We start from the raw sequence: 24,247 nt of genomic DNA, 5'->3' as shown, positions 1-24,247 counted from the left end.
AGAAGACGATGAATATGGTGTGTTGATTGCACCAGAAGTTTCAACAGCTAACACCACACTAAAAGTCGTGCCACAAGGTTCTGCTATCTAGGATCAACTGTATCAGATAACTTATCTCTAGATGAAGAGTTTAAATCTCACATCAGGAAGGCAGGTCCTACCTATATTTGGCCAACTGACTAAGTGTGTGGGGGATAATAGGAAACTAACACTGAACACCCAGGTATGGGTTTGCCAGATGTGTGTTTCAAGCATGCTGCTTTATGGTGGCGAGACCTGGACCTCCAACAACAGGCATAAAGAAGACTAAACACCGTGCACAGCCATTGTCCATACTGTGCTCTAAATATTAAGTGGGAAAGCAGAGTTCCTGACTCCAAAGTAAAGCAAAATTGCCAAATCCAATCACTAATCTCAAATACAGACATCTCCGTTGCCTTGGTCTTCTGCATCAGACGGATGATGGACCCATTCCAAAGCATCTCCTGTATGGAGAACTTGTGGACGCTGCAAGGCTACTGGGCCGGCTTAGCTTGATGTTCAAGGACATTTGCAAGAGGGACTTGGAAATGTTCAAGATCTACACTGCAAGCTGGGAAGATACAGCTAATAACAGGCTGCCCTGCAGCACTGCACTGTGCCAAGGAGTCAAATAGGCTGAAGAGAGGTGTTTGAGAGAGGGGAAAGCAAAGAGAGCAAAGAGGAAAGCACAGCAGGCCTCAAGGAGAACGGTTGCCACTGTTTTGATATTCTTCTTAAAGCCCTAGCTCCTGGAGTCAAGTGATGGCATGAGAATCTCAGCCTTCATGTTTAAATGAGTAAGTTTCTAGTTCACTCAAGGTTACTTTCTAAGGCCACGGAAAAGAGCCCAATATGTATTTTTTTTTAAATCTCATGATTGTTTGAGCCCAGCTCATGATTTCTGAATGTTTGAGGTTGGCAATACTGCATTTTTAACATCGTGAGTGGAGGAGATTCCTCTCCTGGTGGGTGAGATGCCAGATGAGCAGCACAGAGGTCGGTGCAAGGTTATAGCATCACCTGAAAGGCTCATCTGATCTAGTGAAAAAGTTTTTCCTAATATCCAATCTAAACCTCCCACACTGTAACTTGAGACCATTACTCCTTGTTCTGTCATCAGCTACCACTGAGAACAGTCTAGATCCATCCTCTTTGGAACCCTCTTTCAGGTAGTTGAAAGCAGCTATCAAATCCCCCCTCATTCTTCTCTTCTGCAGACTAAACAATCCCAGTTCCCTCATCCTCTCCTCGTAAGTCATGTGTTCCAGTCCCCTAATCATTTTTGTTGCCCTCCGCTGGACTCTTTCCAATTTTTCCACATCCTTCTTGTAGTGCGGGGCCCAAAACTGGACACAGTACTCCAGATGAGGCCTCACCAATGTTGAATAGAGGGGAACAATCACGTCCCTCGATCTGCTGGCAGTGCCCCTACTCATACATCCCAAAATGCCATTGGCCTTCTTGGCAACAAGGGCACACTGTTGACTCATATCCAGCTTCTCGTCCACTGTAACCCCTAGGTCCTTTTCTGCAGAACTGCTGCCTAGCCATTCGGTCCCTAGTCTGTAGTGATGCATGGGATTCTTCCGTCCTAATGGCAGGACTCTGCACTTGTCCTTGTTGAACCTCATCAGATTTCTTTTGGCCAAATCCTCTAATTTGTCTAAGGCCCTCTGTATCCTATCCCTACCCTCCAGCTTGTCTACCTCTCCTCCCAGTTTAGTGTCATCTGCAAACTTGCTGAGGGTGCAATCCACACCATCCTCCAGATCATTTATGAAGACATTGAACAAAACCGGCCCCAGGACCGACCCTTGGGGCACTCCAGTTGATACCAGCTGCCAACTAGACATGGAGCCATTGATCACTACCCATTGAGCCCGACAATCTAGCCAACTTTCTATCCACCTTATAGTCCATTCATCCAGCCCATACTTCTTTAACTTGCTGGCAAGAATACTGTGGGAGACCATGTCAAAAGCTTTGCTAAAGTCAAGGAACAACACGTCCACTGCTTTCCTTTTATCCACAGAACCAGTTATCTCGTCATAGAAGGCAATTAGATTAGTCAGGCACGACTTGCCCTTGGTGAATCCATGCTGACTGTTCCTGATCACTTTCCTCTCCTCGAAGTGCTTCAGAATTGATTCCTTGAGGACCTGCTCCATGATTTTTCCAGGGACTGAGGTGAGGCTGACTGGCCTGTAGTTCCCCGGATCCTCCTTCTTCCCTTTTTTAAAGATGGGCACTACATTAGCCTTTTTCCAGTCGTCTGGGACTTCCCCGGATCGCCATGAGTTTTCAAAGATAATGGCTAATGGCTCTGCAATCACATCCGCCAACTCCTTTAGCATTCTCGGATGCAATGCATCCGGCCCCATGGACTTGTGCTCGTCCAGCTTTTCTAAATAGTCCCGAACCACTTCTTTCTCCACAGAGGGCTGGTCACCTCCTCCCCATGCTGTGCTGCCCAGTGCAGTAGTCTGGTAGCTGACCTTGTTCGTGAAGACAGAGGCAAAGAAAGCATTGAGTACATTAGCTTTTTCCACATCCTCTGTCATTAGGTTGCCTCCCTCATTCAGTAAGGGGCCCACACTTTCCTTGACTTTCTTCTTGTTGCCAACATACCTGAAGAAACCCTTCTTGTTACTCTTAACATCTCTTGCTAGCTGCAACTCCAGGTGGGATTTGGCCTTCCTGATTACACTCTTGCATCCCTGAGCAATATTTTTATACTCCTCCCTGGTCATTTGTCCAATCTTCCACGTCTTGTAAGCTTCTTTTTGGTGGTGAAGATCAGCAAGGATTTCACTGTTAAGCCAAGCTGGTCGCCTGCCATATTTACTTATTCTTTCTACACATCGGAATGGTTTGTCCCTGTAACCTCAATAAGGATTCTTTAAAATACAGCCAGCTCTCCTGGTTCCTCCAGCCCTGGCTATAAAGAGCAGCATTTCATTGGCTAGGATACTTCTGCATGAGCATCAGACCCAGAACACCCTGGCACCCTCACATCCACCTGCAAACATTCTGCATAGGTCCAGTATTAAACCCCATTTATAACTGGAGCCTGTAATTACAAATGTGGGATAGGCTCTGGCCCCACCGCCAGGCTGACACAAGGCACTGTTGGACTGGCAGGACAGAACTGTGGCACTTTGTTATGCAGGGTCCAGAGGGCATGACACAGGCAAGGGTGTCAGGGCCATGGAACTCTGCAGGCCCTTCGTCCACAGATAGGACCAGGCAGGAGCCCCCCTCTTTGAACACTGCATTTCTCTGGCACAGGTACAATCAGGCTTTGTATCCCAGCTACAGGGACAGAAAAGAAAGGAGTTGTGACAAACGAAGAAAGGCATCTAATTTAACTCTATTTGCCCTGCAGCTCTGAGGACAAGTTCAGCACGTCAGTGACTTTTCCCCACTTCAGAGAGTTTAAAGGCTAAAGAGGACACAGATTCCTGCCTTCTCACCCTCACTCATTTCCAGCATGGAACCAACATTTCACTCTTTGGGACCAGCTGGGTTGTTAATGTGACAGGAGAGACCTTAGCAGACTGGCTGATGTTTGGGTTTTGCATCACGGACTGGGGTGGGAATTGCACGCATTTTAGTGCTCTATTAACTTAGGGAGAAGTTTGAGTTCAGTAGCAGTACAGTGCGGGCAGTGCCCAGCAATGCAGCCTAGTTTGTCTGAACGCAGTGGGAAGTGAGGGGGAGGGATAGCTCAGTGGTTTGAGCATTGGCCTGCTCAACCCAGGGTTGCGAGCTCAATCCTTGAGGGGGCCATTTACAGATCGCGGGGCAAAAATTGGGGATTGGCCCTGCTTTGAGCAGGGGGCTGGATTAGATGACCTCCTGAGGTCCCTTCCAACCCTGAGATTCTATGAAGCGTGCCCCATCAGGGATACAACATTTCCCAGAAGATAGAGCCTGCAGGGTGCCTGACAGACAGTGCAAACAAAGCCCTGGATGTTTGTGAGGCTCAGATACAACAGTGATGGGTGCCACAGACCCGCCTCATGGAACTGCCTCATCAGTGCCAGGTTTGGATGGTGGCAGCAGGTGAGACAGGGCCGCACACTGAATGTCTCTGTCCCTTTCCATGCATCTCCAACCCTCTGTCCCCAGTCTGGCCTTGTCCCATGCATTCAGACTTCCCTGCGGCCCCTGGCCCCCAGTGCTGCTGGGCATCGCAGGGAAGCAGCAAGCACAGGACAGAGAGTCTACCTGCTCTCAATTCCTGTGCCCGATGCCACACTGAGCCCCACGGACCAGGAGGAGCAATTGCAGGAAGAGCCCGGCTCAGCCTTGCAGCCCTGAGCTGGAGCTCGCTCTGTGATGGACTGTTCTGAGATTTCACTACTTGTCTTAACAGATGCCTGGTGAGCATGTGCAAACGGTGATTTTCAGATGCTAAATCTGGGTATTATTATATGGGGGCAGCAAATGCCATTTCCCTGACCCAAAGGCTGCCGCCCTGCCAAATTTCAAGTCCCTGCTCCAAAGCACCGTCACACTAGGGCTTCTCAAAGAAATCACGTGTAGGAATTTTTTAACATGGACTAAACAACCAATGCTAACTACTGGGGAGTTTATAGGCTAACTTCAGCTGCAGAATGTATTATCCCAAGAGAAGATCACAGAAAGTATTTGTAAGCGTTAGTACTGAGACAGTATCATTCACTTCTCATGCACTGGGAGAGGGTAAGGATCTCTACAACACTTGTGTCTTGCACTGCGGCTGCCCAGAGGGAAGGGTGAAGTGGCCATACAGTGGTCACTTGGCACCTTCTTTCTGCCACAGGAAGGCGCTGTGTGGAGGGCAGTGGCGAGAGTGGTCTGCGCTAGGACTAAGGAATGGACCACGGGATCTCTCCAGGCAGTCAGTGTGCAGGGGCTGCAGTTCAGAGACTGGCCCAGTGGCCTCAGAAGGCTGCACTGCCATGCCATGCTCTAGCTGCAGATGGCAGGTGGATTTCACCTACACTTCACCCACAGAGAATCGGAGAGTGGCTATTTCAGATACAGTGAGAAGGCAAAAGCCTTCTAAAAGATCGGCCACCCCAGAGTGGGAACCTGGCCCCACACACCGTGGGCTCTGCACATGCAGATAATTACTGCTTTTATGCAACCCTGAGAAAACACAAGTAGTTATATCATTTGGTATCAGCAACTACCAATTACTCAGTCACTTCCTGTAACAATTAACTAATCTTAGTAATACAGAACAATCACCAGTAAAGGGCTTTTCATTGGATTTAAACGTGCCCTGCCTGAAATCACCATGATGTGTTCCCCGTGTGTGCCAGGCTGGAGAGTTTCTGCAGCACGTGGAATGGACAATGTCACCACACGAACTGTATGCCTTCCCCCACATGTCCGCACCGTCGGAATACTTACTATACACCGTCAGCTTTATCGGGACACTGCGCCCGCTACTAATGGGGTTTTCTACCAGACAGCTGTAAATGTCATCATCAGACATGAGGACTCTTGTGATGGTGAGCACCTTCTGATCGTGGGAGAGCAGCAGCCGTGAGTCGTTGCTGAGGGGCTTGCCGTCCTTCAGCCAGGTGTAGGTAGGCTTTGTACCATTCTCGTGGGAGCAGTTCAGGGTGAAATACTCACTGAGCTCCAGCACGGTGGATGATGCAAGGACAACGTGAGGCTTTGAAATTGGAACTAGAAGAAAAAGAAAATAAAAACACTTCTAATGAGCACTATGAAAGAGACGGCACCTCCCCGCAGTGTTTCAACCCCTGCCCCTGCTCCAATATCTTTCCCCATTCCTGGCCTGAGGAGAAACTGGTGTAGCCAGCAGCAGAGTCCTGCTCATTGATTGCACTTGGCCATTTTCGGGTTCTTTGGGGTTTTCTTTCAGACTCAGTGAACGCTCTGACTTTGCTGCAGGCAGTGCCAGATGCTAGGGAGGCAGAATGTGGCAGCCCTGACGATAAAACCAACCCCCCGACAATCAACCGTACTGCAACAAAGCCACGAAAGAGTCAGGGGGTCTGGCCATGGAGGAGCACTGAAGAAGAGTGAATCCCCTTGTCCTCCAGGCTCAAATGACTGGGACTCAGCAAACTCTGACTGCAAAGCGCTGCTGAGTTTTCTAGCAGTCCTCCCATGTCATTATTTGTTTGCACCCAGAGACCCCAAAGAGAGTGGAGCCATATTGTGCTGGGTGGTGCACAGACACTTACTGGAAGAGACAGCTCCTGCCCCAAAGAGTTTACCCTCTAATAGACAAAGGGACGGTCATTCTCTCCCCATTTTACAGATGGGACCTGAACCCAGAGAGATTAAGGGACTTGCCCAAGGTCACACCGGGAGTCTATGACAGAGCTGGGACAGAGCACAGTGCTCCGGGGTCCCAGCCCAGCACCTAAACCACAAGGATGTCCTTCCTCTCCGTAGGGGTTAGCAGGTGTTTGTGAGTCTCTCCCATAAACCCTCGTCTCCATCTCATTCCGCCTTGAAGCTGTTTGGCCACGGCCCTCTGTCCCCAGCTGCTGCCGGGATTCCATTCATGGTGTACTGGTAATGGCAAAAGCCCCTTGACCTGTTAATCAGCCGGCTGAAATCCCAGCTCCTCGTACTCAGGGAGAGGTTTCCCCTCCCATACTTGGTGCTGGGAGGCAGTGACATTAACCAAACACTGGTCTGTGGCAGCCACAGAGGCCCCATGCCACGGCCCACCCTCCCTCAATCACCCTGTCTGACATGATGGGTGACAGGGACAGGAGCTAAGGAAGCTCTCTCTAGAGGAGGGTGCTGCCAATCCAGAGCGAGAGCGCTGCCCTACCCAAGTGGCTGACAGGGCTAGCAGGAGGAGGCACCAGCTTAGGGGAGAGCACATCTGGGTGTTGCTGGTGGAGACAGCAGGCCCAAATACAGCCTGAAGCCAGGGCAGGGGGTTGACTCAGGGAGCAAGCCGGGCACATGGCCGCAGCCAGGCTGGGAGAGGGGCCCCATGGAGGCCTGCCCGGCACAGCCATGACGAGGCCAGATGCCTGGCAATGCAGCAGGGACCGCGATTCACACTGCAAGTCCCTGCAGCAGGAGGTGCCTAGCTTGGGGCTAACAGACCAGAGCTGGGGCTGTTTGAGCTCTAAATCAGGTTTGAGCGCGTCCCTCCGTAGCACAGGGTTTTACATTTAACAATGACTACAAACCTGTGTGCAGCCAGTAATACAGGCAAGGACTGTGTCTTCCATTGTGTTTGTACAGCCCCTAGCACAGTGGGGCCTGATTGGGACCTATGGACACTACCACAATCCACAGGTTAAATAACAATAGAGCTCCACAAATGAGTGAGTGATTGCACAAATAAGCGTACGTCACTTGTTCTTAATGTGGATCAGCTCATATGGGGATCTTGCTAGCAGCTACAGCTGATCAAAATGAATTTCCATTCTGCAGGAAACTTGGACATTTCAAAATCTGTTTTCATTCCAAATTGGACTGAAAAATGTTTTCCAAATTTCCGGCAAAACAGAATTTCTGCACATTTCCAGTTTCAGAAAAATTGCATTTCAGAATTGTGAAATGTTGCTTAGACTGTTAATGGTTTGTTCATGTTTCTATTTTTATTATTTTTACATTATTTCATAACGTCTCTGGTCGGAGAGCGTAACGATTCACGTCCAAGTGGCAGACTATTCCATTCATTACAGCACAAACAAGAGACACTACAATCGAGAAAAAAGATAAGATGGTTCAATCTGTACCAAGTGGCAGCTGCCTGCAAGAATCTTAGACGTACATAAAATAAAAAGAATCGGATATTTCAACTGTTATGCCATAGTACGGCCTGTGAGGAGGAGTAGGAATTCATATTATGCACTGCTGCTACGGAAACGAGGAAAACCTATAAAATAAAATTGAAAACAAATGTTTGGAAGTCCCTGAGATTAAAATGTTTGAAAATGGGAAAGAATATGGCAGACGACATGTTTTCTGCGGGGTTTTGTCAAAATGTACACATTTGACACAAACAGTATTTGGCAAACCAGCACGACCAGCAATATGCCTATTAATTGTCACAGGTCAGAGCAACTGCACCTACATTCCCCCTTCTAGGGCCCACCAAGCGCACCCACCCTCGGGCTTCCAGCTCCCCAGACATCACATCTCTTGGGCAGAGCCCTGTGTTTCTCTTCCTCCTGACAGGCATATTTCCAGGCTGCACAGTCCCCTGCCTATATTGTGAGTTCCCCAGCAAGCCAAACTGTCTAAGCAGGCCTGCTTTGCCTTCTCCTCAAACAGTGTAATTGCCACGGTTAAGTTAACACAGGGCTCTTTCTAAGCATAGTTATTCTTAAAGTGAAAGCATTATAGAGAAAACATGTTACAAACAGTACAAGAACCTACAAATAAACTTACCAGAGATCACCCCTCAAGGGCTCAGACAGGTAAACAGTCCTTCAAACAAAATTTTTGTGTGGCTACAAGCTCAAAACTCCTTTTTCTCAGAACAAGAACAAACGCAAAGCTTAGTCCCTCCTTTATACAGTTTGGGGTTTGATATGGGAATAGCTAAGTCCTAGACAATGGGTTTCTCCTCAGGGTGTAGTTTCCAAAGGACGGGGTTTTGCAGAACCGGAGGAGTTACATTTGCGTACGCCTCCCCCTAGAGATTTTTTGGGGAACCCACTGAATTTTAAAACTTCACCTTGTTTCAAATAGTCCTTTGAAGCTCCCAACACTTTTCAGTGTTTACATTAGTCAGGTCTCCTCCCTGGAGACGTCACACACAATCCCACAATAATATGTGGACATTTGCATTTTCCAGACAATGACCTCCTAAGATACTTCAACTTAAGTCAGTAAGGTTTGTCCACGATATTGCAGGACATTGCCATAGCTGTCATGCTAATTACAAGACTTCTCTTGGACTGGATATAGGAAACTAAACCTTCCTGGAGGCTCCTGTGAATGATCAGTACTGAGACTAGAGAGAGCACTCCGTATACCCTTTTGAAACCACCAGCTTTCCATAGTCTGATCAGGTGCGATCCTGGCCCCGCTGAAGTCAGTGGGAGTTCTGAGGTCATTGGGGCCAGGATTTCACCCATATGACCGGATGGAGGACAATGGGACTCAGCAGGAAGCTTTGCACTTGGTAGCGTTTGCAGTGAGGTAATGTTATTCTGACTCCTAGTTGCCTAGCTGTCACCATCTTCAAGAAATAAGGTCATGCTTTTCGGTGCTCTGGAGTTGCTAGGTCCTTTGTCTCTGGAGTTTCTGAAGTAGTAAATAAACTAGAAATCTAATCAAATGTTGAATAATAGAGCTCCGCAGCCTGAAGGCAAACAGCACATTCGAGCACTGTTGCACAGAGCTGTCTGTGCATTTGTGTTTTGTAGAGGGCCGGGAATATCACCAAACAAACAATGAATTCTAACAAGGGTTGCTTAGCAAATGAGAATGATGAATAATGAAAAGCACTTTGCGTTTTTAGTGTAACACGTGCTAAGGGCAGGAAGCTTGTCCTGCTGCAAAGCCAAACAGTTACTCCATAAGAACATATGAAAGGCCAGACTGGGCCAGACCAAAGGTCCATCTAGCCCAATATCCTGTCTTCCGACAGCGGCCGATGCCTGGTGCCCCAGAGGGAATGAACAGAACAGGGAATCATCAAATGATCTGTCACCCATTGCCAGCTTCTGGCAAACAAAGGCTAGGGACACCATCCCTGCCCATCCTGGCTAATAGTCACTGATGGACCTACCCTCCATGAGTTTATCTAGTTCTTTTTTAAACCCTGTTATAGTCTTGGCCTTCACAACATCCTCTGGCAACGAGTTCCACAGGTTGACTGTGTGCTGTGTGAAGAAACACACCTCTACCCCGATATAATGCTGTCCTCGGAAGCCAAAAAATCTTCCCGTGTTATAGGTGAAACCGCGTTATATCAAACTTCTTTTGGCCTCAAGCATTTCCGTTATTAATAGTCAGCAAATCATTTTTGTCAGAACTAACACGGTGTATGCAGTAAATAAATCTGTTCTACAATGGTTAAATTGTATCTCCTTTCTTTAATTACAACAATTATTTTGTAAAATTTGCCCACGCCTAATACAGGGTTTGATATGGGAATAGCTAAGTCCTAGACAATGGGTTTCTCCTCAGGGTGTAGTTTCCAAAGGACGAGGTTTTGCAGAACCGGAGGAGTTACATTTGCGTACGCCTCCCCCTAGAGATTTCTTGGGGAACCCACTGAATTTTAAAACTTTACCTTGTTTCAAATAGTCCTTTGAAGCTCCCAACACTTTTCAGTGTTTACATTAGTCAGGTCTCCTCCCTGGAGACGTCCCTGATTTTTTACATCAGGGTTCAAAATTGTATGGAAGGCCAGGTAGGTAAGGCTGTGCCTCCCCAAACAGCCTGGCCCCACCCCCTATCCGACCCCCACCTACTTCCCGCCCCCTGACCTACCCCTCAGAACCTCCGACCCATCCAACCCCCCCCACTCCTGTCCCCTGACTACCCCCTCCAGAGATCTCCCCATCCCTAATCACCCCCAGGACCCCACCCCCTACTCAACTCCCCTGCTCCCTGTCCCGTGACTGCCCCGACCCCTATCCACACCCCCGCCCCCTGACAGGCACCCCGGGACTCCCACACCCTATCTAATGCCCCCATTCCCTGTCCCGTGACCGCCCCGCCCCAGAACCTCTGAACCATCCAACCCGCCCCGCTCCCTGTCCCCTGACCGCCCCCCGAGACCCTCTGCCCCTTATCGAACCCCTCGGCTCCGGCCCAGCACCCTTAAAACGCTTCTCAGAGCAGCATGTCTGACACGCTGACGCGCTGATCCCAAGAGCGCTGCTTTACCGCGTTGTATGCAAACCCGTGTTATATCAGGTCATGTTATATCGGGCTAGAGGTGTACTTCCTTTTGTTTGTTTTAAACCTGCTGCCTATTCATTTAATTTGGTGACCCCTAGTTCTTGTGTTATGAGGAGTAAATAACACTTCCTTATTCACTTTCTCCACACCAGTCATGATTTTGTAGACCTCTATCATATCCCCACACAGTGGACTCTTTTCCAAGCTGAAAAGTCCCAGTCCTATTAATCTCTCCTCATATTGAAGCCGTTCTATACCCCAATAATTTTTGTTACCCTTTTCTGAACCTTTTCCAATTCCAACATATCTTTTTTTAGATGGGGAGACCACATCTGCACGCAGTATTCAAGATGTGGGCGTACCGGGGATTTATATGGAGGCAACAGGATATTTTCTGTCTTATTATCGATCCCTTTCTTAATGATTCCCAACATTCTGTTCACTTTTTTGACTGACGCTGCACATTGAGTGGCTGTTTTCAGAGAGCTATCCACAATGACTCCAAGATCTCTTTCTTGAGCGGTAACAGCTAATTTAGACCCCATCATTTTACTTGGGATTATGTTTTCCAATGTGCATTACTTTGCAGTTATCAACATTGAATTTCATCTGCCATTTTGTTGCCCACTAACCCAGTTTTGTGAGATCCTTTTGTAGCTCTTCACAGTCTGCCTGGGATTTAACTATCTTGAGTAGTTTTGTATCACCTGCAAATTTTGCCACCTCACTGTTTACCCTTTTTTCCAGATCATTTATGAATACATTGAATAGGACTGGCTGCAGTACAGACCCCTGGGGGACATCACTATTTACCTCTCTCCATTCTGAAAAACTGACCATTTATTCATACCCTTTGTTTCCTATCTTTTAACCAGTTACCAATACATGAGAGGACCTCTTATCCCATGACAGCTTACTTTGCTTACGAGTTTTGGTCAGGGACCTTGTCAAAGGCTTTCTGAAAATCTAAGTATACTATATCCACATGCTTGTTGACCCCCTCAAAGAATTCTAGTAGATTGGTGTGGCATGATTTTCCTTTACAAAAACCATGTTGACTCTTCCCCAACAGATTATGTTCATCTATGTCAGGGGTCTCAAACTCCTGGCCCGTGGGTCATCTGTGGCCTGAGAACCTCCCCAATGTGGCCCATGGGGCTCCAGCAATTTTGGGGCCAGGTCTCTCCTGGCAAACTAGAAGTGACATTTCAAAGGGACTTGGCAGCGTATGGCCAGGCATCAAGTCACAGGGCAATGATTCTTCTGGCGTGACTGCCCTTGGAGTACAGCATTCAGTTCTGGCCACCTTGGTACCAGAAAGACAGTGACAAGCTAGAGGGAATCCAGGGATGATCAATACTCATGATCAGAAGCCTGGCAGGTGTGAGTGAAAGATCCAAATGGGCCAAACTCATGCTTGGTGTAACTCCAATGAAATCAGGGATAGACTTGGCTTGATGTGCATAGCTTCCCTAAACAATGACTAAAAGTAGGGAGAAGGGGACATAATGGGTTGCAAGTATTTAGGACGATGTGCGAGAGCAAACCAGGAATAATGGCACTGAGCAAAAAGTACGGCATGAGTAGCACAGAGCCATTCCTGGGCGGGAGGCATTGGAGGGTGCGGAACGGCCTCCTGGGGGAAAGGCAGAAGCTCCACTGCTTGGGACTCTTGACAGGACAGAAGAATAGAAACTCTGGGAGACAACACTGCACACTCAGGGGAATTGGTTTGTACAGCACCTAGCACAATGGGCCCCACAGTTGGCTGGCCCTTAGGCATTACCGTAATAAACATGATGGACACTAATAATAACTGAATGAATTTTTCTATCCATCACTCCTCTGACTCTCTGACATGGTGCCCGGCACGATACCTGCATTGCTTATAACACCCTCAACCCCAGCCATTCAATTACATAGGCAAGTGTGTCACTTGCTAACTATGGCGACCTTAAATGTAGAGCCCTGCGTATCCGCAGATATCTGCAGAGATCCACATCCGTGGATGCAAATATCCATGGACCATTTTTGTGGATTGCAGATCGGACGCGGATACAAATTTTGTATCTGTGCAGGGCTCTACTTAAATGACCTGGGTAGGAAGGAGAATAGTGAGGTGATAAAATTTACCAATGACAAAGTTATTTAGCTTAGGCCCTGTCTACACTACACATTTAACTGGGCTTATAACCAACCAGGGGCATTGCTGGCTCTATATATCGGGTTCTGTCCATACACAAAGAGGTTAATAGAGAATGGCCAGGTTTCACCCCTCCCATCCCCCTGCCAGAGGCTTCTGCTGGCCCCTGGGTGCCTTCCTGTGGTCACTGTGTAAGAGTGTTATGGAACTTCCTAACCAGGGGAAGATGGTTTCACCTCACAATCTGCAGTGACCTCAAAGAGGGAGATTCCAAAGGCATGGAGAGCAGTCAGGTGCCATCTCCCATTGTAAGATATATGGGACTACCTCCTATTTATGCTATTGAACCACTCCCCCAAAGACGATAGCTGACTAGTGTGAATGACACCCTACATAAAAGCCTTGTATAGTCAACGCCCATTGTCTGTGCTTGGCCTTCAATAGCAGAAGGCTGCAAGAATCCATGTCTGTGGCAATTTCTGCCAGGAAATCCCAGGTGCCAGTTGCATCTGCAAAATTGCACAAGATAACAATGGAGTTTCAAGAAAATCCAGGTACTTGGGAGTGTTCCCATTGTGACAAGCCAGGTCCCTACAGCACAGTGCGGTGGTGATAACACCGAGAGTGACATCTGTGTGGTGCAAAGAGACCTGCAGACCATGACTGTAGGCACAAGAATGTGACTGTGGGGAAATAAAAAAGGGCTATATTTCATGCATCAAGTACCTCTGAACTACTGCTGATGTCTTACTCCTTGTCTGGCTACAGTACTGAATCTTCTTCATATCTTCTATGGCCAGAAGAAATCTGGACATGGACTAAGCAACATGTATCCATGGCCATGACTTGAGAATCAACGGCACCACATCCATGTGGGTTTTGCTGGTCCTTTCAAAGCCCAAATTAATGGTGTTACATTTGCAAATGAATTGTAGCTCTGCAGTTTCTCTTTGAAGTCTGTTTTTGAAGTTTTTGTGTTGAAGGATGGCTACTTTTAAATCTGTTATAGAGTGTCCAGGGAGATTAAAGTGTTCTCCCACTGGCTTTTGTATGTTACCATTCCTGATGTCTGATTTGTGTCCATTTATCCTTTTACGTAGAGACTGGTTACATGATACAGTTCTGCAGTGACCTGGAAGCCTACTTTCGCCGTCTCCGACTCAAGGAATATTTTCAACACACCACTGAACAGTGTACTGACCCACAGGAATCCTCCTGCCAACACTACAAGAAGAAGAATTCTGTGTGGACTCCTCCTGATGCTTGAAATGACAGACTGGACTTCTACAGAGAGTGCTTCCACAGACGTAAACAGGCTGAAATTGTGAACAGCTTCACTTGCCCCATAACCTCAGCCGTACAGAACACAACGCCATCCACAGCCTCAGAAACAACTCTGACATCATAATCAAAGGGGCTGACAAAGGAGGCGCTGTCGTCATAATGAACAGGTCGGATTATGAACAGGAGGCTGCCAGGCAACTCTCCAACACCAGGTTCTACAGGCCACTATCCTCCAGTCCCACTGGGGAGAACCAAAAGAAACTACACCATCTGCTCAAGAAACTCCCTGCCATAGCACAGGAACAAATCTACCGATACACACCCCTAGAGCCCCAACCAGGGGTATTCTGTCTGCTACCCAAGATCCATAAACCTGGAAATCTTGGACGCCCCATCATCTCAGGCACTGGCATTCTTACAGCAGGATTATCTGGCTGTTTGGACCCTCTCTTCAGGCCCTACGCTACCAGCACTCCTAGCTATCTTCGAGACACCACCGACTTCATGAGGAAACTACAATGCATTGGTGATCTTCGTGAAAACACCATCCTGGCCACCATGGATGTAGAAGCTCTTTACACCAATATTCCATATGAGGATGGACTACAAGCCGTCAGGAACAGTATCCCTGATGAGGCCACGGCACCCCTGGTGGCTGAACTTTGTGACTTTGTCCTCATCCACAACCATTTCAGATTTGTGGACAACTTATACCTTCAAATATAAGCAAATATAAGCAAATATAAGCAAATCAGCGGCACTGCGATGGGTACCCGCAGGGCCCCACAGTATGCCAACATTTTTATGGCTGACTTAGAACAACGCTTCCTCAGCTCTCGTCCCCTAATGCCCTGCTCTACTTGCACTATATTGATGACATCTTCATCATCTGGACCCAAGGGAAGGAGGCCCTTGAGGAATTCCACCATGATTTCAACAATTTCCACCCCACCATCAACCTCAGCCTGGACCAGTCCACACAAGAGAAACACTTCCTGGACACTACAGTGCAAATAAGTGATGGTCACATAAACACCACCCTATACCAGAAACCTATTGACTGCTATACTTACCTACATGCCTCCAGCTTCCATCCAGGACACATCACACGATCCATTGTCTACAGCCAAGCCCTAAGATACAACCAAATTAGCTCCAGTCCCTCAGACAAACACCTACAAGATCTTTATCAGGCATTCTTAAAACTACAATACCCACCTGGGGAAGTGAGAAAACAGATTGACAGAGCAAGACAGGTACCCAGAAGTCACCTACTACAGGACAGACCCAATGAAAATAATAACAGAACACCACTGGCCATCACATACATTCCCCAGCACATCATCAACAATCTACAACCTATCCTGGAAAATGATCCCTCACTCTCACCGACCTTGGGAGGCAGGCCAGTCCTCGCTTACAGACAGCCCCCCAACCTGAAGCAAATACTCACCAGGACCTACATACCACACCACAGAAACACTAACCCAGGAACCAATCCCTGTAACAAACTCCGTGAGGTAATAAAGAAACTGTTTTATGCTGGCTTGGTAAATCTAAGTATTGGAATAGCCACCAGCTTTATTCGGATTGTCTGCCCCATTCTTTGCAGTTCACCCTAACTGAGTGACCACAGCTGGCTCCCCACTAGGACCCCGGTCACAGAAGGTTTGTTCAAGCTGAAGTTCTCTGGGGCATTGAAGAGTGGCATGTTGATGAGATCCTGCAACCCGTGTTGTTTTGTTCCTTCTGTAAGCAACCTTTGATGCTGTTTTCCTTCTGTTTCTGTTCTTCTCTGGTACTACTTTACTCCTGGCACTGTGCCATGTATTTCAGGTACATGGGAGGTTGCAGACCGCTACTAGTAGGTCAAGCTTCTGTACCAGATATAGACTGGCCACACAGCTTCCTTCTCTGGTAGATACACCAGAAACTTATCTTCGATAAGATCCTTTAAAGCTCTGCCAGGAATCACTGTTGTGAGCTTAAATAAGCTCCACACATCACTACCTACTGGCTGAAAAATATAATGCAGTTTAGTATTTCATTACAGTCTCCTCCACCACGAGGCCTGCCAGCGAATCGCTCCCAGCTAGGATTGCCAGCCCTCCAGGTTTGTCCTGAGTCTCCAGGAATTAAAGATTATGTCATGTGATGAAACCTCCAGGAATACACCCAACCAAAATCAGCAATCCGACTCCCAGCACAAGTCTCGTCCGCCTATTAAAAGGGTATCTTGGCCATGCAACACCATCTCTGTGTGTAGCGCATGTTGGACTGGCTCTGTCTTGGCGCTGCCAGTGCTAAGATAAAATTAGACAAGCCAGCCATTAACACACAGGTGATCTTCCTGGCAAGGCTTGATTTATAGACTGGAGTAATCTCTCTGCTACGCCACTGCTAACTGACTGGCACAGCGAGGCGCTGATATGGCTCACACCATTCATCTTCATCAAAGCTTCAATCTCATGATCACTTACTCCTAGTTCTGGCCAACCGCGAAGACTTAACATTTCACGTTACTTCTGTGTGATAATACTGTACAGCCAGTAAGTGTAGAGGTCATCGCATAGGTCTTTGATGTAGCATCTGTGACCCCCAAGAACCTACACACAAGCTATTCAAATAGCAAAGCAGTCTGAGCTGGAAACCAAGAGCAACTTGCCAAACTTGAAAAACAAGAAACTAGCTTAGAATTTGTCAACAGAGCCCGCAAGAGTGCTACAAGTCATTATCATAAGACCCCCTGGGGCAAGGAGAAATAATTCCCAGGCTGAGAGGGATGAATTCCAGTCAGACATCAAAGCCCTGCAGCCTAAATGCACAATATCTGGAAAAAATCATACCCCAAGAGATGATGCACATCCACCCAAAAGCACAAGGTGTAATAAATGCACAAAGTATGGACATTTTGCAGTTGTTTGCTGAACCAAAGCAATAGGGAAATTGGCTTATATTACAGACAATCAAGAGCCATTGTTTCTGGGATCTATCACATGTGATGACACAGAGTCTGCCTGGAGAGTGAAACTGAATATTCATGGAAAGACAATTGACTTTAAAATAGACCCAGAAGCAGACCTCACAGAAGGGACTTAACATAACCTTCAACACCTCCAGAGCTGAAGTCACCTGACACAGCTCTGACTAGCCCTGGAGTTTTTCTGACTGACATGGGCCAGTTCACCACAGAAGCAATTTAAAAAGACAAAAGCTTTGCATTCAGGGTGCATGTGATCAAAGGATCAAAGACCAACAACCTTCTCAGCTGCAGCATGGCAGCTGTGATGGGTCTGGTGAGAAAGGTGGGAAATGTACAAACACCTCTACCAGACAGAGACTAGCAGCAGATTTCTACAAATCCAGAGCCCATCATTATCTGTTTTTCCAGGTATACAGAAATAATGTACTCAAAAGACATAACATGTCACAGTGTTATCAAGAAGCTGAAGTGCACTTTTGATCATTTCAGTATTCTAGAACGTCTAGTGACGGACAATGGACCATAATTCATTGCAGCAGAATTTAAGTCATTCAGAAGGAAATATGATTTTAATTGTATTACTAGCAGCCCACATTACTCAAAAGCAAATGGAAAGGCTGACAGAGGTGTACAGAGAGCCAAGAAAATCCTACAGCGGGAAGACCCATTCCTTGCTCTTCTGAGTTACAGATCAACACCAATAGCGGCTACTGGATATAATCCAGCACGTGGGGAGACAACTCAGAAATACTGTTTCAACACTGAAAAAGAATCTGTCTCCAAAATGTCCAGACATGAAGAAAGTAGCCAAACTGGATGAAAAGCAAAAAGAGCTTACACACACTTTTGCAACAGAGAACTGTTGGGTCTAGGACCTGGTGACTTTGTTCATGTTGCACTGGATGGAGAAAAAGGATGGACAACTTCGCTCTCATGAAGAAAAATAATTCAGTGCCCAGATCACATGTGAGCAAGATCGACAGTGGAGAGTTCAGCAGGAACCATCCACATCTACAGTTTGTTCCTTAGAGAGAACAATCCACAGAGAAAACTCTACAGCTGGTGGATGCAGAACCAGGAAAAGACTCAAGGATTCCAAACCAACCACAGCCAGTCATTAACCAGTAGACTGCCAGATAACCAAGTTGTTATGCATTCAGGGCATATAATTAGAAAACCAGTATGGTTCAGCGACACTTAGCAGACTGATCTGTGCTGAACTTCAAAGATAGCACGATAGTGTAAATATTGTAAATGGTAGGAATGTAGGACTTAAAGGGGGAGATGCAATGAAATACTAAACTGTATCAGAGAAACAGGGAGAGTGAGGGAATATCTTTTATTGGACCAACTTCTATTGGTGAAAGAGACAAACTTCTTAGCTTACACAGAGCTCTTCTTCAGCTCTGGGAAAGGTATTCAGAGGGTCACAGCTAAATGCAAGGTGAAACAGATTGTTTCGCATAAGGAGTTAACCTGTTGTAAGAAACTGTTCAAGGTGAAGTGGAAGGACAAAGGAGGGTTAGTGAGTCAGTAAGGGAAGGGCCTGTCTTTTTGTTATGTGTGTATAGACCCAAGCGTAATGGGGCCCCGACCCCTTGATGGAGCCCCAAAGTGTTCATGCAAAGCACGTAATAGATAGTAACAGTCCAGGATGGTGAGGGCTGGACCTTTCCAGGGTCCCCTACCAGCTCTTTTAATGTGTCTCAAATTTGACATGCAACAACCCTTTTTAATCCAGCTCTGCGCCCCACACACAGCTCTGCCAATGCCCCTGTTACCCAGCTCCTGGGGCCCCCACTGCATAGCTCTTACCGACGTATCCGCACGCCTCACTCACTCTTGGCCTGCAGAACCCCATGCTGTTCCAGTGAAGGGTCCTCCCCAGCCTATAGGATTAGAGAGCTGGCTTTCTAAAAAGTTCCATTTGCGAAAGTTTGGGAAATTACCCCCAGTGCCGGGATGGGTGAAAAACACTTGGAATGATGTGCAGTGCAGGAGAGCTAGGCGGTTTGCTGAAATTGTCTCTCGCATTTTCCTGCCCTCCTCCTTCCCTGTGACTGAAGATTTGCTGGTGCCTAAGGCCCGCTCCTTGGTTTGGATTGAGTCTGCATGATCAATTGGGAAAGTGAATCATCCATATTCTATTTGGAAACCACATGCCTGAGGACAAACTCCAAATTCCCAAGACTGATGCAAAAACCAAGCAGGAAATGTTTGGGCCCCTCCACTAACCCTAACTACATCTTTAAATTGAAAAGGTTGGAGCCCTTACAAATGTCCTTAATAGTTAACCAATCTGATAAGAGAAATGCAGGCTAGATGGGCTTGTGCTGTAAAAATGGATACTTGGAAAGTTACCCTGTTTATGAAAGTCTAAGGACTAAGAACTGCTGTGGTTCTAAGAACTTTTACTGAGGTTCCTCCTGCATTTAGCATGGAGCAAAATCCTCCTGACAGCACTTTGCTGGGCTACAGAGAGCTGGCCTGGATCAGTCCTTTACATTCTCTGTAATAAAGAGGAGAACAAAGGGACTCCAGGGAGGATTTTACTGAAGAAAGGAGCTGTGCTCATTTTCTTGGGAAGTTCTGTACACTTACTGTCCACGGTAAGGTTAATGTTCTTCTCCCCGGTAAAGGTGTCATCTGTGATGGAGATCTCCACCTCATAGGTGCCCTCGTCTGACAGCTGCAGGTGACTGATCAACAGGGAGCCATTCTCAAGTATTTTAATCCGGTCCTTGTAATCGGGGCGCAGGTTGCCAATGATCTCGGTGCCGATGGACTGTACCACTGTGGTAGGCTTGTCTCGCTTCAGCTGCCATTTGATCACAGGTTTATCGCTGCTGGTGCTGGTGTACCTCACCGAGAGCAGGGCAGGTTTGCCAACTATGCCATGGATGAGGAGAACTGGGCTGGTGATATTGACGCCTTCCAGTAGACCTAGAGGGAAAAGACAGCAGGGCTGGTTAAGGCAAGGCTAAGACTCGTGTTATCGCTGTGGGAGTGACAGTCTAATACCTGTGTTCAGCTTCTGAAGATGCCCAGAGGTTTCCAGAAACCTTGTCAGGCTCAGTCTTAGCTGGCTGCTTATGCAGTTAATGAAAATACTGGGCCTTCTCTCCTGAGAGTTTATTCCACATTACGCAGGAGCCAACGGCAACCCTACTGATGTCAGTGGGGCTGCGCTGGCTAAGTGAGAACAGAACTGAGCCCTTCTCAAGACAATGAGTGATACCTATTTCCAGGCATGCTGCGGCTGACCCTTGCAGCTCAGGCTGCGTGGCCCTTATCTCCTTACTGCGGTTTTAAATGGTGAGACAGCAAGACTGAGCATTTACACAGCACCTTCCCCCCACCAACTTTTAGACATTTTACAAGGAAGAGGAAATCTCGTTGTCTCCATTTGAGAGGATATTGAAAAGCAGAGACGTGAAGTTCTTGCCTCAGGACACAAGAAAACTGTGCAGCACTCCTGACTCCAGTTCCCTTCTCTAGCCGCTAGTACACACTGCCTCCAGCGGACTGTGGACAGAAAACTGAGCCACACCAAGGGGGGACAGACTTTCCCAAGGAGCAAGTCTGAATTAATTTTTAAAATCAATGTGTTCTCAGTCAGAGCTACATAAAGTATTTACTGCTAAGAACCCAGGCCTAGACATCCAGGAACCGTCAGAGAACCTGCTGCCAGTGATCATGGATACAAAGGCTGGGATACACTACATGGAGGTAGGGCAGTAGGGGGCCTACCCCAAGGAGTATAGCGAGCAACTGGAATATTCTACACACACTAACTGAGCCATTATCCCCACCATTCACAGTGCTCTACCATTTCAGACACTGCAACACACAAAGCAGCCCCAGGGAGTCAGAGAGACCTGGCAGCGTGCTAATAAAAGGCCTGATGGTGATCAAACCTTCATCTTGCCCACCGCCTTTAATAGCATGGTGCAGGTGCGTGCTGTAGAGCTGCTTTGTCACATATAACTGGACCTCTCTTCTGATCCTACAGTGCTGTGCAATGTCTTGGGTGCACTGGTGAGCAGTCACAGCCATAGTCCACGCCAGAGGTGTCTGCCTTTCAATGGTGGGTAGTGAAACGATTTGTTATGGCTGTCATGGTGGGAGCATCCTCGATAGTTAAGACTGCAAAAGAGTGTGCATTAACAAAAAAGACAAACACTGTGGACGTGGCTAGGCCACTGAGCAGACATTTGCACAGTGAGGAGTGTAGCAATATCAAGGCCTTTCATACCCATAAAGTAGGAGCTAAGATAGAACTGGGCCCAAGCTTTTTTACCTTACACAAACCAAGGAAATTAAATTAAAAAATGAAGCCAATGTTAAGATTAATCACAGTTAAACTCGAGGTAAATGAAAGTTAGGGCTGAACACGTAACCGTTAAGTCCTAGGGTCAGGGAGGTGCCTATTGCTGTCCTCATGAAAACCCACCTAGATCTGGCTAAGTTATAAGCATCTAGAAAATGCTGCATGAACATGCTGAGTAGAGCCTGGTTAGAGGCTTGCTGATAAACTCTCTGAACAGTCTATCTGCACTGAGCATGCTCCAGCCCCACAGAGCTTCCTGTGCATCAACTGCTATCAGCTTGCTCAAGTTCCATAGAGTTTCCTACAGGCCAGTGGTACTGAGCATGCTCCTAGCCTTCGCTCAGGGTATGTCTGCACTTCAGTCATTGGGCCAAAAACTGCACTCCAAGCACGCACACACCTCCTTCCAACTGCACTTACAGCTGCGTGTGTGTAGAGCGAGAGGGAATCTGGCCTGCAGATGGAAACAATCATAGAATCTCAGGGTTGGAAGAGACCTCAGGAGGTCATCTAGTCCAACCCGCTGCTCAGAGCAGGACCGATCCCCAGTTTTTGGCCCAGATCCCTAAGTGGCCCCCTCAAGGATTGAACTCACAACGGTGGGTTTAGCAGGGCAACACTCAAACCACTGAGCTACCCCCCCACCCCCCAGCGCTCTGCTAGGTACTCCAGTCCATCCATCTCATTGTCAGTGCAGGCCCGTTCCCGACAGGTGCGGGCTGGCACTGTGCTCGGTCCACTGCCAGAGTCCATCGTGGACATGCAGCGTGTGGCACGAAAACATCGACTGCCACGTGGCAATATTTGGCTTTATTGCAGAATTCCCTACACTGCAACTAGGAGGAAATACCCCCTTAAACTGATCTACTAAAGACTAGGAGGACTTGTGGCACCTTAGAGACTAACCAATTTATTGGAGCATGAGCTTTCGTGAGGTACAGCTCACTTCATCGGATGCATACTGCGGAAACTGCAGCAGACTTTATATATACACAGAGACCATGAAACAATACCTCCTCCCGGCCCACTGTCCTGCTGGTAATAGCTTATCTAACGTGATCACTCTCCTTACAATGTGTATGATAATCAAGGTGGGCCATTTCCAGCACAAATCCAGGTTTTCTCCCCACCCCCCTCCCCCACACACAAACTCACTCTAATTCGACAAATTCATGTTTGGCTCATGTGTTCTCTTTCGGCAGTGGATTTTGTCCTAGCTGCTGTGGGGGTTTGGGGCTGGCTATTTAATCTGGTAACCCATTAGTAGAAATGAGCATTTTAAAACAATAAAGAAAATATTTTTTGAACAAAGTGGACACTGGAAATGGCCCACCTTGATTATCATACACATTGTAAGGAGAGTGATCACTTTACGTAAGCTATTACCAGCAGAAGAGTGGGGTGGGGGGAGAGAAAACCTTTTGTAGTGATAACCACCCATTTTTTCATGATTTGTGTGTATAAAAACAAACAGCTTCTGTATTTTCCACAGTATGCATCCGATGAAGTGAGCTGTAGCTGACGAAAGCTTATGCTCAAATAAATTGGTTAGTCTCTAAGGTGCCACAAGAACTCCTTTTCTTTTTGCGAATACAGACTAACATGGCTGCTACTCTGAAACCTACTAAAGATTAAAGATTGTGAAGTACTTTGAGATCTACTGATGAAAAGCACTAGATAAGAGCAAGGCATTATTGTTTTGTTACTACAGCAGCCAAGCATTAAATGCAGATTATTCTTTTAAATGGTGTCCACTTTGTTCAAAAAATATTTTCTTTATTGTTTTAAAATGTTCATTTCTACTAATGGGTTACCAGATTAAATAGCCAGCCCCAAACCCCCACAGCAGCTAGGACAAAATCCACTGCCGAAAGAGAACAAATGAGCCAAACATGAATTTGTCGAATTAGAAAAGCGAGATCAGACCTAAAGAACACAGTTCAAACACAAACGCCCCAGCCTTGGCTGATCCACTGTTACACACAGTTTCCGATATTTTGGTGGGTATAATTCTTTCACTGCTGCTCTTAAATGCACATTTAGAAACACTGTCTCTGAGAATCGTACCCTCGTTTGGCATGTTTGAGGCAGGGCTGATGGGTGGGGTCAGCCTCACCCAGGGCCAGCTCCAGGCACCAGCGCTCCAAGCAGGTGCTTGGGCCAGCGCTTCGCAAGGGGCGGCAGCGTTTCTGCCGCGGTGGCAATTCGGCAGCAGCTTCTCCGTTCCGCCGGCCGTGGTGGCAGGTTTTTTTCACTGCTTGGGGCGGCAAAACCTGTAGAGCCGGCCCTGGCCTCACAGACATTGTTATGGGAAAGTCTCCAAATCGTCTCCCCCACCTTGGGCAAAGCAGACCAGCCCCAGGCTTTGGCAGGAGGCACAGCCTGCCTGACCTTTCAGTCCCTCAGCACCCACGGCACAATGTCAGCAAGGTGAAGGGCTGTTACAACACCAAGTTAATTACCTAGAACTATGTGTCTGGAGTGGGGTGATGTACGAGCTCATCTCCATTCAGCCAAACACAGAGACAGGAGAGAGGCCAGGAGAAGCCTCCCCAAGCAAGAGGTCAGGAGCCAAGACGGAGCAAGAAAGGGGAGGTTAATGACTGCAATGGGCAACTGGCACAAG

At 47.4% G+C, this 24,247-nt stretch overlaps 1 protein-coding gene across 1 annotated transcript in view; it reads right to left on the bottom strand.

Moving 5' to 3' along the window:
- HEPACAM (hepatic and glial cell adhesion molecule) overlaps nt 1-24,247 on the bottom strand; it is a 77,786-nt gene that overhangs the window by 25,508 nt on the left and 28,031 nt on the right. The window contains exons 2-3 of the mRNA XM_048827282.2: nt 19,893-20,234; nt 5,425-5,706 (exon numbers count right to left, since the gene is read on the bottom strand). Coding sequence (XP_048683239.1) covers nt 5,425-5,706; nt 19,893-20,234 — 624 coding nt within the window. The remainder of the gene's footprint in view (nt 1-5,424; nt 5,707-19,892; nt 20,235-24,247) is intronic.

The sequence above is a fragment of the Caretta caretta genome, chromosome 22, assembly GCF_965140235.1.
Source record: "Caretta caretta isolate rCarCar2 chromosome 22, rCarCar1.hap1, whole genome shotgun sequence".
Taxonomy (NCBI): Eukaryota; Metazoa; Chordata; order Testudines; family Cheloniidae; genus Caretta; species Caretta caretta.
The sequence above is the reverse complement of the archived record's forward strand: the minus strand, read 5'-3'. Positions and strand labels throughout refer to the sequence as shown.